The following is a 15,805-nucleotide window of genomic DNA, read 5'->3' on the forward strand; positions in this document are numbered from 1 at the left end:
GGTGAGAAATATCCAGAAACACAGAACTGATTTTCTGCGTTTCTGAAAATGTTTGCTGCCCCTTGCTGAGGCTAACTTAGTTCACAAAATCATTAAATGTTTCCCTATGTTGGCCTCCTCCCCGTTCTCTCCAAATTAGGGAAGGTGATAAAAATATCCAGAGCAATGCCCTCGTTCTATAAAATGACTTTTTTCATTATTTTCTAACTGGTGGTATGTGTAATGATAATGTACGGTTGAGTGTGTGCACTTCAGACTAACACACGACTGCTAGGTTGTCTGCCTTCGTTTTCATTTTATTGTTCTGTGTCTTGTAGAGCAAAGAGCTTACAGCTTACCGGAGCCACCAAGAGAAAAAAGGTATTTTAACCCTTCCAGATTTCCTGAGGGACTGCCTGATCCATCTTTGGAAATGTGTGCACATCATTTTTGATACCTGTTCAGTAGTTTGTGAGACGTTTCTGCCAAATGAGCCTGCCTGAATCCTTTGTACCCTTTCTGATCTGTATGGGTGTAGGTTTGCCAGCTGTTCCTTTCAGTCCCCAGATGAACAGGCCTCAGGACCAGGGACAGAGTAGTCTGGGGTTATTTTCAAAGCCAAACACTTCCAATGTACAGCAGCATGCGGAGCCGTGTGAGACCACCTGCTTTAGAAAGGTATCAGGTTCTCACTAGGTCTGTCCACTATGACAGGAAGACTTCTTGTGGTAACAGACCCCCCGGGTCAGTGTTAGAAAGTGCCTAAACATCTCTGCTGTCTGTCGTTGTAGAGTATCGCTTAGAAGTGTTAAGTGTGAAACAAAGAATAAACGATGCAGAAAGTACTTTGAGCGTTATGAGTTTTCTGATTAATATGAAGATTTGAAAGCTGTATGCCTAAGCTGCTCTTTTCCCTAGAAGGTAAAACTGTCCTTAGAGTAAAACTTGGGCAGCTGACTAGCAACAGGCTGGATTGCTGCGCTCTGTTGGTCTTGAGAAACTAACTGCTCGTGAATCACACTGTGAAATAGCCCTGGGGTTATGTCAGAAATGGTATAAGTGCTTGGCTTTGAGAGACCATGGGAAAAGGAGGAAAATGGTTTTAATTTGGGTTCCATTAATGCTCAAACTCTGAAACCTTTTACCATATAGATCAAGAGCGATTATTTTGCTTTAAATCTTGGACTGAAAGTATGAAGAAGAAGGAAAAAAATAAAATCTCCTTTTGCTCATTCCTATTTTTTGGAGACCAGAATAGAAATTCTGAAACGATAAAACAGAGGAAGACTAAGAATGCCCTTTGAGAATAAGCTGCTGATGAAAGGACATCAGGGCAATGATGATGGTGACAGCGGGAGCAGCAGCAACTGACCGTTGTTGGGTGTTTTTATGTGCCTGGCACTATTTTAAGCTGCTTACGTTTATTACTTCATTTAAGCGATTTGTTGACTAAGTCTGGAATTTGTTCATCATTCTGGTCATCGTTCTGGTTAGAAGTCTTATCCTTGCTATCATTTTAACAATTGGAGAAGTAATAGACTGATTGTAAGGATTTTTTAAAAATCAAAAATATTTTCCATTAAGAGAGGGATTTAAGACTGGAAGAGCCAATGTCAGAATTGGTTAAATATTAGCCTATAAAATGTGTTAACTTGGATGAGATGTATAGGGCTGTATTGGATGGGATGAATATTTTTCTCATATTCCTCATTCTTGTTTTCTTCTTCCTGTTCTTGGGTCTGTCTTGGGTCTGCATCCCGAAAGCATCTGACTTTCTTAGTCATATCCCCTGGTGTATCTAGTAGAATAGATATTCCATCTCCCCTACTATGTTCCTGATACCTTGTTGGATACACCAGTAGGGTCCCTGGCTAGACCTAATGCTTTGCTTTGGTCATGCTATAGACATTTACTTGGGGGTTTGCCTTCTTTGGAATTCCCTTATTTATGTTGATCACTTCGTTTCTGGAAAAGAGTGCAGCCAGCTAAAAGGGGGGCTCACTCCAGACCTTGCAGGCTCATTCTTATAGGAGCAAGCACTTCATCTATCCCATCTTAGGATTATATGGTACAACTCAGTTATTTTATTGCCACCATCTACCTTAAATCTGATACATCTGTTACCTTTTATTTTTTTTAAGAAAATGAGAATCTGGCTGTTCAAAGTTGAAGTTTCACCTGTGTCAGTTTTCAATTTGGATAGTTGGAGCTTTTTAAATACTTAGATGCCCAGTTCTTTTAAAAAATAGGTTATAGATATAATAGGTTAAGGATTAAGATATTGAGGCTATATCCGTATTATTAAGATACTTAAAATATCTGTTTACCTGTTGAAAAGGTAATGCCAAGAATCTCTGAAGAATGGGGCTTGTAAAACTTTATTGTGGGTAATTCCATTGGTCATCAAATTGATAATAGAGTTAGGCATTCTTGTTCTGGGATGTTGAAAGAGTTTAAGTAAATTTTTCCAGATTCTTATAAATTGAAAAGCTGTTTACATTCTGTTGTGAAATCAGTTGAGGACTTTTCCTTTCTGAGTTCTTCTCTAAAGTACCTAATTTTTACGTAAGTGAATACCACATAGTTAAATTAGATTTGAAACATGGAATCAACCAACCTTCTACATCTGCCCAGAAGTTACACTGTGTTTCCCATTGTGATAATCTGAAAGTGGGCCATGTCTATGATATTCACGTGTCTACCAGGTTAGATGATTCAGAGTTTTTAATAATTAGTGTTTCAGTATTTTTGTTTGTTTGTTTTGTTTACTTTGTCATCTCGGTCCTTGTCAACCTTTGGAATTAAAGATTAAGTGGTATGATTTTATGTCTTTTTTTTTAAATAAATTGCAGTGCACCTGTAGGTTTTAAATCAAAACTGTAACATTGTTCTTGATACAGTCTTCTGTAGCATAGGGAGTTGGGAGTAGAGTCTGGTAAACAGGAACTCATTTGCTTTCATTTGAGAGAGTGTAGTTGTGTTCCTGCTGGGAAGTAGGGGAGAGGACTTCTTCACCTCAAAAATCGCATTGACCTTATCATTCTTCAATTCTGAGATTTAGATTTCCGCTCCATATTTTTCTTCTCTTAGACATTGGGTGGCTCTTGGTGGGGTCCCAAAAAGTGTTCCAGAGAGGATTCTTTCTCAGCTGTCAAGTGTGCTTTTTTCCCCATTCCAAAAGTGAGCCTGTTGAATATTATTCCACGCGTTTTGCAAATTAGGATGCTTAAGACACAAGAGATATGGAAATTTACAGATATATTAACCAGTGATTTGTCTAAGAAGGTGGCTGTGGAAGTAGAAAGGAAATAAGAGGGTCTAAGTTCCTTGTGTTATTCTGAGTAGTGCAGGGCACTTTCACTTCTGTTTTCCATCTTTCCTTTCTAACTTTTTCAACTGTTTTCTCTCAGTAGCAAACCCAATTTCATGGACCGTGCAGGGTTTGAGTGGCAGGACACCCACTGTCCTGACTATACCTGAGGTAGCTCTGAAGTAATTTATTATTTATGCTAAATGCATTCACTGAGGTTTGAACTCTCAATTATCTAATATAGAGGTCAAATAACTTAGTTTTGTTTAATATGTACCAGTTAAGTACTTATTATATTTAAGCGTGAGAAAGGGCCTTAGAAATAACTTAGTCTTTGATCAGATGAGAAAAACTGAAGTCCTAGAAGTTGTCTTTTAAGTCGTTTTTGTAAAATGTAATCATATGTATTTTGGTGCATATCAATAGTATGATTGCTTTTGAAGGTATTTCCCAGAGATGAATGTATTAGCCACTAAGGCTGACAAGTAAGAAGTTTGAGGGATAGGAGAGACATGGGTTATGAAATGTTCATCTTGGAAATTGTCTGCAGAAGTGTTATCTGGTTTGACGTGATACTTTTGTTGGTCTTTAATATATTCACTCTTTCTTTCTTTCTTTCTTTGTAATAATATTAGAATACAAGACCATCAGAGGAAGTTCTAGGGGAAATATAAAAGTTCCAGGGAAATTTCCTCTTCATAGCTGGGACTTTTTTTTTCCCTAAAGAATGATTCTATGGATTAGAGGAAAATCAGTGATGTTCAGTGTGTTCACAGGTTGGGTACAATTACCTCTAACTTGCCTCTTATTTGGGGGGAATTTCCACAATGTTCTCTCCTTTGCAACCTAGAGTCTCAGATTGCAAATATCCTGATTGAGTGGGGGAGATGGAACCATGAGGCAGACAGTCTGTTTCTCAGGCTGTATTGACAAAGGAAATGTGTGTCTGCTGAGTATTATCTCTGTTCTAAAAATAAATAAAATCCAGTTTGATGTCGTTGGTTATTTGGCTTCTATGTGCTAGGAAAATTCTATTAGCCTAGTAAACAGGGAGATGAATGTTTTCAGGGTAAAATTATAAGTGTAAGATTTCCTTTCTTTCTCTAATATTTTAATATGAAAATTTTAAAGTATGCAGAAAAGCTGAAAGAATTATATATTAGAATACCTATTTCCACCACTTAGATTCTGTAAGTGTTAACATTGTGAGATAGTTGCTTTATCATACACTTATCCACCTGTTCATCTATAAGATATATTTTTAATAGTTTCTATCCTTATCTTTAGAATAACCATTAAAGCCTGAAAAATATATATGTATGAAAATAATATGTACAAAATACATCTGTGTGTTTGTATACATACACACACATACATACACACACATCTGTATGACTGCTCTCTTTTGCTCCCTCTGGTAAGTTTTATAAGCTGTGATAACAGATTCTTTTTTGTAGAATTCAGGAAGAAGAATGGGATAAATACATCATACCCGCCAAATCAGAGTCTGAAAAGTACAAAGTGAGCCGAACTTTCAGCTTCCTCATGAACAGGATGACCAGCCCTCGGAATAAATCTAAGGTAATTAAGGTTTTATGCCTATCGTCTATAAAGCGTAGATGCTCAGTTTCTGAGCAATTAGTATAGTTTCCACTTTCCCTTTAAAATCATTTACCTTAGGTTTTGTACACACATATTTAAAAACCTCTGTATTCCTTATGGGGTATTGTCCAAGTCATTGAAAATACTGAGACCACTTCATCCTGGGTGCTGTTACGTTTTGGCATTATCCCACTTCTTGGTGTGTGGCCCTTCTGTCCTGAGAGAACACGTAGAGACTTGGTATGACTTTTGTAAGTCGATTGGCTCTGAGCATTTCTCTTTTCTCCCCACTTTGCTGCTGCTGCCACATCTAAAGACAAAAGGCAAGGATGCCAAAGACAAAGAGAAACTGAGTCGACATCAGTTTGTCCCTGGAACATTTTCTGGGACTCTACAGTGTTTGGTTTGTGATAAAACGCTCCTGGGGAAAGAGTCGTTCCAGTGTTCCAGTAAGTTCTCGGGCCCCATGTGTGCTGTCTTCGTGTGTGCTTTGCCTCCCCAAACAGGAAGCTCCCTGAGAATACTGCCAGTGCTAAGTGTGTTCATGTAGACTTTTGTTTTCATGTCTGTGTGTGGTTTCATCAGCAAGCAATGACCCAGGATGGTTGAGTCAGTACTTTGTGTCCACAGGTGATAGTCTCTCCTAGAACCCAGACTGTTACACCTCACTGCCTTCTGATGTCTCCATTTGGATGTCTGAATAGCATCTCAAATGGAGCTCCGTTCTCCCCCTTCTGTGCCCACCTACAAACTGACCCTCTCAGTTTAATGGCAGTTCCATCATTCCAGCCAAATGCTCGTGCCAAAAACCTTGGAGTATTTCTATATACCTCTCTTTCTCTCAGTCCCGCACTCTTCAGCATTCCTCTTGGCTCTATCTTCAAAATATACGTGGAAGTCAGCCTCTTCTCACCCCTGCCACTGCTATCACCCTGGTCTAAAGCCATCATTTCAGTAGCTTTGCAACTGGTCTCCTTGTGCTTTTACTGCAAAAAGCATAGTTCTCAAAATCTCAGTCCGAGCGAGTTTGTCAAGGCATTTGTCCTTGTGTTCCAGATCCTCCGATGGCTTCCTGTCATCCTGAGGATGGCCAGAGCCCTGACAGTGGCTGCAAGGCCCCCATGATCTCTCCTGTCATCCACTCCTCCCACTCTTCTGCTTCAGTCCCTCTGGCATCTTTGCTGTTCTTCCAATACTCCGGGCGTCAGGCATGCTCCTGCCGTGGGACCTTTCCTGCGGTTCGCTCTGCCTGCAGTGCTCTCCCCTCAGTTAGCTGTGTGGTTTGTCCCCTCACCTCCTTCAGGTCTGCTTCAGATAACACCCCCCAGTCAGGCCTTTCTTGACCACCCTCTGCTTGGCTCATTTGCCCCCTTTTCCTCCTTTTTATCCCACTATAGCATTCAACATCATCTAACTTACTCTCTGTTCTGTTTGCCAATTTTATTATCTATCTCCTTCACCAGAATATAAACTCTACGAGGGATGGATTTTTGTTGATTTTGTTCTCTGCTATATCCACAGTGCCTAGAACAATGCTTTTGCATAGCAGGGGCTTAGTAAATATGTATGGAGTGAAAGAATATTTCAGTGCAAAAGAATTTAGGCCCAGGCAGGTGAAATCCATTTCATGGTGTTTGTTGGTGGCCAGAATTAGGGGAACATTTGGGGGGTGGGATGGGAGTACAAAGGGAGGTGAAGAGCAGAGGAAGGTTATATGTAAAGTTCTTCATTAAATTCCTAGAAATGATTAAATTAAAAATTTAAATGTATCCATTCACACTGTCTTTAATGATGCCAATTTCACTGCATGCTTGAACCTTGCTTTCCTTGGAGACTTGATTTCTTCCTTTTATGTGACCTGAGATAGCATCAAGCAAAATAATAATAATAATAAAACTACTCTAAAAACTAAAGTCTACTAATTAAAAAACAGATAGCACCAAGCAGTTCAGCTGTGATTTAATTTGCTAATTTTTTAGAAGTTTGCCAAAAGTATTGTTTGTGGATTTTTTTTTAAACATTCATTTTATTTATTTATTTGGCTGTGCTGGGTCTCAGCCGCGGCACACAGGATGTTTTAGTTGCGGCATGCGGGATCTTTTTAGTTGTGGAATGTGGGGTCTTTAGTTGCGGCATGTGAGATCTCCACTTGTGGCATGCGAACTCTCAGTTGTGGCTTGTGGGATCCAGCTCCCCGACCAGGGATGGAACCTGGGACCCCTGCCCTGGGAGCGTGGAGTCCCAGCCACTGGACCACCAGGGAAGTCCCTGTTCATGGGTTGTTAGTGGCTTGCCCCCATGTCAGCAGTCAGTTTATGGGTTTGATGGCATATGTTTCATCGGTTGTGGCTCTCTTCTTGTTCATAGGGCTGGATCTCTTCAGCTGTACCCCCCAGCCACATCCATGACCTTTCTCTCCCCTCATTTTAAAACAAACTCCTCAAGTTGGGCAACCTCCGCTCACTGCTCTGACGTCTCTTCCTGCCACTTCTTCCTTAACCATCTGATTTTGGCCTCTGTTCCCACTACTTAACAGATGTCTTGCCCTTGACCTTAGCATCTTTCCTCGTTACTGTTCTCAGACTCACTGATCTCTCTCCTGTTTCCATGTTTATTGTCCCTTTGTGTAGGTAGATGTCCTCTTTTCCATGGCACACTACTCTTCTGTTTACCACCTGTATTGTCTCCTTTCTCCTAACTTTGAGTACCCTCCAAACTCAGTTCTTGGGCATCTGTTCTTTTCTCGGTATTGTTTCTAAGTATAGCCATCCAGTCTTTTGTTCTAAAATACTGTACTTGAGCCTGTTCTTCCCAGATTCGCGTCTTTATCGCTCCCTTTCTAATTCCATATTTCTGGTTGCCAAGAGAGGCTGAGCCCCCATGTAACTTGTGGCTGTATTTGAGCATTATGGCAGAGCTACAGTGTAAACCAAGACTGTCCCGGGCACACCCTGTCTGTGGGCATCATCACCCAAAGATCTTCTTGTCTCCCAGACCAACGTGTCTAACACCGACCTTACAGTCCACGTGCAGAAGGCTGTTCTTGCTGTGTTGATGGTACCAGCTCGAATGTCAGGCATGTTAACTCTTAGTTCCTCTTCCTCCTGGCACCCCAGTCCACGTGGTCCCTTTTTCATTTCTTCTCACTGTTCCTGCTCTGGTGGCTTCTCATCACCACCTCTGGACCGCAGACAGCAAACTCCTCTAGTTTCCCCCCTCTCTAGGTATTTTCACTTACAATTCATTCTGGATACTTTCACCACCTTAATCTTAATGAAGCACTGCTTCCATCCGCACACATATGCTTGAGGACGTCTCTCTTTTTTGTTTACTGGACTAAGCCCAGGCTTTTCAGATGTGCATTCGGTTCTACCTGCATCCTGCCGGCTAGTCCTACGGTTACTTCCCTGTTCAGCCTTGGTTTACAACCAGAGGCCTTGCCAGGCCTGTTGTCTTTTCTCCCACTGTGTATGTTTTCCTGCCTCTGTTCCTTCACTTACGATAATCTCCTATCTCTCAGTTTTCCCTGCTCCTCTACTTCATCCAGATTTCTTGCCTCTTCTTGGGAGGTCTTCCTTGACCACTGTGGCCTGAGTTCCTGCACATCACACTTACGATCTATTTATCCTATCCATTTTAATACTGGGGCATGTACAGCCTCTTCTGATTTTAACTACTAGCGTAGACTTTATGTTCTTGGAGGTCTATAGTCACATAATGGTTCTTTTGTATCCCCTACAGCAGCTATCGCAAAGCTGGGCCCTTAGACACTCATACGTGGTTAATGATTACTGAAAGCTTAGGGATCGCTGAAAGGCAAATTCTTGCAGTGCAGAATGTGTTGGTTCATACTGAGTTGGTCAAGTGGATGGTCATGAAAGTTTTAGTGGAAGATGGAAATTGCTGAAAGTACATAGATTATATTTAGCTTTTAAAATGGTCATTAATTTTTTTTAAAAAGGCAGCGGAATTCATAGAAGATACAAGGTTTAAGGAGAAACAAAATTATTCAGACTTTTACCGCCTAGAGAAAATTGCTATTCATATTTTTATGGAATCCCTCCTAATCACTAAAAAAGTCAGCTTTGTATGCTAATGTCTCATTTGATGATATCAAATGTGCTTAATTGTTCCTTACTTGGTGTGCATTTAAGTTTTTTCCAATTTTTTCACAACGTAAATAATGTTGCAAGGAGCATTCTTTTCCACATATCACTGCCCACATCTTTGATCATTGCCTTAGATTAAATTCTAGAATCAGTTTGAGTATATGTTTAATTTCCTCTTTAACCATAGTCTTTAAGAAGTTTTAAGATTTACAGTTTTGGGGGGAGGGGAGTATTGGGCATTTAAACTTTGGTTATTAAGTTTTTTACATTGGGTAGGAGAATACAACGTTCGACTGCCGTTATTGGTAAATAATCCTACTTCGTGGTGTATTTTTAAATTGTGAATATTAATATTTCTAATCTTAAAAATACAATATGATATAAAACAAATAATATAAATATGCAAAATCTTGGTGTCTGTATTCTTCTTTATTAAAGCCTGAGTTGCTAGTTTTCCACAAATATTGTATTTCTATAAAATTCTCCTTGTTTATAAATAGATTTCACTACCTATATTTTGATGTTACATTATTTGATGCACAGAAGTTTAATCACAACTTCACTGCATATTTAACTTTCATAAACTTAAAACTACCCTAATGCGGTTAAATGCCGTTTATAAGAATTTTACTTTGTTTAAAATTAATATTCTTCTTGCTTTCCTTTTGTTTGTATTTCTCTTACCTATTTCTGTGTTTTTAATTTAGGTGTGTGTCTTTCATCTAGCTATAGGTAATCTGTAATGTAACTGAGAGACCTTGTTTTATAAGGGTTTTTTCCTTATTTACATTTAATTTTACAGCTGTCAACTATCTTTTATAGTTCTTTGCTGTTTTCCTTGATTCAGCTATTTAGACCATGTGTTGTTGTCTTTTATCTTCTTCAGGGATTGGGCAAGATATGCTCTTTTAAAACTTAACTAATGATAACTTTAAGGCTGTGTGAGGCTTATAATGGAATACTCTTATTTCCCTTATAGTTACCCTTTTTTCCCCCTAGCCTCTGTGAGTATGCTGAATTCATTATTATTACTTTTATAATGTGTGTTTAATCTTTCAGGAATAATTTTCTATTTCAACAATAATTTGATATTTGTATTCAGTTCTGTGTCTCTACTTAACAGTAATTTCTTAGATGTGATTCTTTGGCTTCAGTGCTCACTTTTGCTCTTTTTTTTTTTCCCTTCAATAAAGCTGACCCATTCTGAACTCTTAATTTTGATTCTGCTTTTAATAGGCAATAGGATTTCAGGTAATTTTTTTTCCAAGAAGGTTATTGGAGTAATCTGTTTTCTGAAATCTTGTGTATCTAAGGGTATATCTTCGCTTCTTTCACACAATAAAACCAATTTTATCTGGCTAAGTAAATTCTTCAGTCAAACCTTTTTCCCTCAAGACTCTGCCAACAGTGGTCCCTTATATCTGGGCATTTAATATTATAGTACAGTAGAAAGTTCTGGGGCCGGTCTGTCCTCATTCCCTTGCTGGTAACCTGCTTTTTCTGCCTAGATGCTTGAGGACTTTTAATTTTTTGATCGTAGGGATATTGTCAGACTGTGTCTATAGAATAGGTATAATTTAATGATTTTTTTCCTAGAAAACAGTAAGACCTTTTGATTTGCCTTTTTTGGTTCTTCTTAAGCTTTCTAAAAGTTTTTGTCAGTTGCGGCTGTCAGTTGTTACTTCTGACCTCATTTTTCTGATTTCTTCCTTAGAGAAGTGTGATCTGTTATCTGTCATATTTGTATGACATCTTGTTTGATAATTATACACTTCTTTTTCTGCACATTCTGGAGGGACTCTTTCAAGTTTAATTTCATAGCACTGCTTTGATACTTTGTCACATCGAATCTTCTCAATTTGGTTTAAATTCCGCTCTCTTGCTCTTCTTTCTTCCTTGTAGTACTTTGTCGTCTCACAAAGCTCCGTTTCCCTGTCATCCTGTTGGCCTATGGTCACATCCTACACTCCCTTCACGGCCTTTTGGTCCTATTTTATGTCTGTTTTGTGTCTCTTAGGGAGGACACATTTCAAATATCCAAATTTTTCTTCTCCATTTCTGGATTTCATAATATTCAGTGGCTCCCTCTTCCTGTGAGTTTTCAGTATAACTTTGTTCTGTGGTACCTCCTAGCTTCTACTTTTTTCCTTATCCTTTCATTCTCTTGTTCTGGGGTGAGGAGAGAGCCATGCCATTTTGATGTTTGCCTGCAGGACCAGTACGTGGACCAGCCTGTCTTCTGCTCACTGGCCATTGAGGTGTTGGCTGGGTGCCGCCGAAGGCCTACAGCGGGAGGAAGGTTGTGGGCTCAGCATCTTGCTCCATTCTCAAGGGGCTGCAGTCACTGTTTGACGGGCCTCAGTGAGCCCTGCTACCCTTGTGGAAGGATTTTTCTCCTGAAGTTTCTGATAAGCCTCTAGCTCCTCCATGTGCACTCAGCGTCTCGGGGTGGGGTGGGCAGGATGAGGCTGTGGTGGTAGGTGATGTGAAGGTGGGAGGGCAGAGGGGGCAAGAAGACAGCAGCCTGGCAGGAAGTAGTCCCCGTGCAGGGAGCTCTCTGAGCCTGCGGACACGAGGGGGCAGGCAAAGTGTTCCCTTACTTCTTTCAGTGAGATGCGGCCACGTTGTTTCGTGAAGTAAAACGTAGGCAAGCTGCTAACTTTTCTCTTTTAATTTGGTTTCCTCTAGTTAGTAGGAATTCTCTCGGAGCCTGGCAGTACATTTTCTCTAGCATTGTTGTGCATTTTCTTTCTTTCCGTCTTCATAGGCGTTTTCCCTGGGGTGCGAGCAGGCAGTTGCCATATGTCAGAAGTCCCTTACTAATACAGGGCATATAGTAGTACATGAATTCTCAGGCAGACACAGAAGTGTATGTCATGCATGATTTCAGGTTTCATAATCGATAAGACCCTGTGCAGAAGGAATCTAAGATATTAACAGTGCGACCGGCAGTTAAGTCTGTCCATACGGGAGTCGACTGTATTCATTGTACTGCACCATTTTATATAAGGGACTTGAGCATCCCCAGGGGCTCCTAGAACCAGGCCCCCAAGGACACCGAGGAAGGGCTACAGAGGGTGTGCCCCCAACAGAACTTCAGGAAATTCTAAAGAATGTACTAAAAGCAATCCAGAAAAATGATGGGAGATGCAAGAAAGAATGAAGAACATTGACAGCGTAAAACAATAATACTGTCCGCTGGGCTTAAACCAGCAAGATGAACACCTAAGAGGGAGAGGAAGTGAGGTTCATATATTCAAATATCCTTGTGTGGTTTGAAGGACCGTAAAGCTATTCATTTCAGATTTTACTGAGTTAAATATGAATGTCAAAATATCTAGGGTAAAAATTATTAAGCTAAAAATATGTCCCATACTTGTAAAAATTAAGAAAGTAATTAGAAAAAATATTTAATTGATCCAAAAAAAGCCAGAGAGGAATAAAAATAGAAAAGAAAGCAATATAAAGCACAAAGTAAATGGACAAAATAATCCAAAGAGAGCGCTGATTACCATATAAATTGTAAAAGGGTATATAAAATACAAATTACTAAAAATATTAATTTTAAAAGGACAAAGAGGGAACTCCCTGGCGGTCCAGTGGTTAGGACTCCGTGCTCTCACTGCAGGGACCGGGTTCGATCCCTGGTCAGGCAACTAAGATCCCACAAGCCACTCGGCCAAAAACCAGATTGTCAGAATAGATTATAGAAAATACAGCATTATATTGCTGACAAGAAATATCTAAAGGTTTAATTTTCAGAAAGATCTAAAGTAGAGGAATGCAAAAGGATAAGGATACACTTGTATTTCGACAAACTAAGGGAAAGAAAGCAGATGTAGCCATGTTATTATCAGGCAGGCAAAATAGAATTTAATGCAAAAAGCGTTACTAGATGTTCTGCTCCGGTGGTGGGGCTACATGTGATTTAAATATTTTTTCTTTCCTTTTTAAGTTTTCTAAATATTTTTAATGTTTATGTGTTATTTTTATAATGACCCTTAAAAGCATGATGTAGTCGTATGCATTTCACTCTGCAGATTAACTTAAATAAAATGGACACTTTTCTCTCTTTTCCTTTTGTTCCAGACTGTAATGCAAATGTACATAAGGGCTGTAAAGATGCCGCCTCTCCGTGTACCAAGGTAATCTCTCAGTCGTGTGTGAATGTCACATGCTTGTGTGCAGCTTGTTGCTTCATGTTATCTGTTTAGGTTTTTAGATTTACTAGTTATTACTGTCTAGATTTATTTTTAAAGTGGTCGTTTTAAAGTGATAACTTCATGTTATCTGTTTAGGTTTTTAGATTTACTAGTTATTACTGTCTAGATTTATTTTTAAAGTGGTCGTTGTGGTGATAAAATAACACATGCTCAAAGTGTATACCTATTCAGTTAGCTATGCGCTTGTAGAAGTAGAGGGAACGCTCCATTTGCGCTCCATGATGTGGGTGGGTTAGGCTTTCTGTCAGGACCTGCTTGGTTTACCAGTGCAAACCCTGAGCATATGTAAATGGAGTCTAGAGCGGTAATTCTCAAACATCAGCACACATCAGATTCACCTGGAGGGCCTGTTAAAACACGGATATCTGGGCCCCGCTCCCAGAATTCCTGATCCAGTAGGTCTGGGTGGATTCTGAGAATTTGCATTTCAAACATGTTCCCAGGTGACGCTGCTGATCCTGGGACCACAGTGTAAGGCCCCCTGGACTAGAGGAATGTTCTCTGTGTTTGGGGGTGGGCTTGAGTGGATGGAGGTATTTATCATTGCGTTCCTTTGTCTCCCACTCTAAAGGCATGCCAGAAACGCACATGAGTGAGTGTGATGATCCTTCAGAGGGAAGCATGGAGTCCCCAACTCTGTGTTACTTGAAACACACATTGTGTCAGGTCACAGAGTTGAGGATGACATTTCAGTGCTCAAGGTCAATGTGTCCTGTAGGCGGGAGGAATAGCCAGGAACAGAAAGAACAAGTAGGAGAAAGGCAGCGCTGATAAGAACTCCTTTTTGAGCCTGGGTTTGCACACAGGAACTGGAGATTTTCGGTTCCATCGGGCTTTTACCAAAGCTGGGATCTTGCTGAGACGTGCTCGTGAGGCACATCTTCCTTATAACTTGCTCATCTCATTGTCATCACATTTTTCTCTTTGTTGTGTTTTATGTCTTTTGCTTTGAATTCCTCTGTTTGAAATAAAATAACAAAGAAAATGGTATAGATGAGAAGCCTGTTCTGTGTAACTGTGGACATTCTTGTAGTCCAGTGGTGCTTTGATCTTACTTTTTGCGTTTCTAATGTTCTTTACAGAAATTCCAAGTGAAATATAATAAGAACAAACCGCAGACCATCCTTGGAAGTAAGTGATGTGGAAAACGGCACGAACTTTTTTCAGTTTCATACATACACACATTTTTTCCAATGTAAAATACCCCGAACAAAAATACCCCAAACAAAATACCCCAAACAAAATACCCCAAACAAAAATACCCTTTTGTTCTCTCATTTGCCCAATTATTGCTTCTTTCATAGCATATGCTGGGTGTAATTGGCATAATTTTTAGTTATACAAAGAAGTCAAGAATGTCATAAACTCTGGCAGACTACTAGCCTTTGCACTACATGTACTGTATGATCTTTATATTAGGGAAGGCTGAATGGAGGAGGTATTATGATGTTGCCTCAATTTTAAGATGCGAACTAGTGTAATACGCACTGCGCTATTGATAACAGCCTCTTGGGGGAAAAGAGAAACACTACATTAAATGTACATAATTTTATGTTTTCCTAGCAGTGGCACATATTTATCTTGACCAATACATACCATATGCTTCTTAAGAATCACAAAGTTAGGAAAAAGACTTCAAGTTGAGAATCTATAGATTCTTATCAGTCTCTGTGGCTCCTTATCAGAGCAACCTGATACTTTTTAGTAGCCTTGCCTGAGGCTGTGATCTCATCAGCTGCATTAGGATGGCAGTTGAAATTTCAGGGCATACCTGAGTTTTGTTTGCATATGCTTAAACTCCGTGGTTCTCTTTTTCTTGAATTAATACATTGTTGAAATGTAAACAATTTCTCTTAGATAATTGGCAGTCCATGACAGTCTTTACATTGCTCGGGAGGATCAGTCACACCACTGAGTGAAAATCCTTTGATCTGATGTGAGCAATTTTGCAATTTCTTTTGCCTCAAATATCACATAGCTTGCCTTGTGGCAGGCATTTTAAGTTTGTGGTCACTTTTCACTTCAATGCTGCCATAGTGTGACCAGTGTTTTAAAAGCCACTTGAATCGGGGGGTCAATGAAATATGCAAATTAATGTTGACGTGTGACTGTGTGTGATGTTACACAAGGGTAAACTAGTGCAGGCAGTAACAAGTGTGACATTGTTTACTCCCCTGCTTCTTCACCGAAGTCCTTTTGACCTCAGTTGGAACGTACTTCTCAATTTCATAAGGTTAAGCATGAAAATAATTTAAAAGCATCTTAGAATTGATAGAATACCATCTGTTCCTCCTCTTAACTTAGGAATAACATTAAATCATGCATGTGTAGAATCCTTTGTAATATCTTAGGGTCCCATATAAGTATTTTTCCCCTTTACTTAAGAAAGGTGTGTGCCAAGCACATAATATCATAGGATTGAAATATTTTCAGGGAGTCAGTTTTTAATACACATCAAATGTAAATGCATGGATGCCCATAACATTTCAAACTGACCAGAAAGGTACTGAGGCATCATTTCATTTTCCACATGTGAGAGAGAACAGCCCAGCTTGGCTTGAAGGTTTCATCTGCCTGACATT

General features: G+C 39.6%; 1 protein-coding gene across 7 annotated transcripts in view; it reads left to right on the forward strand.

Moving 5' to 3' along the window:
• The window catches only part of ARHGEF28 (Rho guanine nucleotide exchange factor 28), a 309,493-nt gene that overhangs the window by 211,005 nt on the left and 82,683 nt on the right, over positions 1-15,805 (forward strand). For all 7 annotated transcript variants that reach the window (XM_079917337.1, XM_079917335.1, XM_079917334.1 and 4 more), the window contains 5 exons: positions 318-360; positions 4,747-4,870; positions 5,208-5,340; positions 13,090-13,145; positions 14,306-14,354. In XM_079917337.1, coding sequence (XP_079773463.1) covers positions 318-360; positions 4,747-4,870; positions 5,208-5,340; positions 13,090-13,145; positions 14,306-14,354 — 405 coding nt within the window. The remainder of the gene's footprint in view (positions 1-317; positions 361-4,746; positions 4,871-5,207; positions 5,341-13,089; positions 13,146-14,305; positions 14,355-15,805) is intronic.

The sequence above is a fragment of the Stenella coeruleoalba genome (genome assembly GCF_951394435.1).
Source record: "Stenella coeruleoalba genome assembly, chromosome: 3".
NCBI classification, from domain to species: Eukaryota; Metazoa; Chordata; class Mammalia; order Artiodactyla; family Delphinidae; genus Stenella; species Stenella coeruleoalba.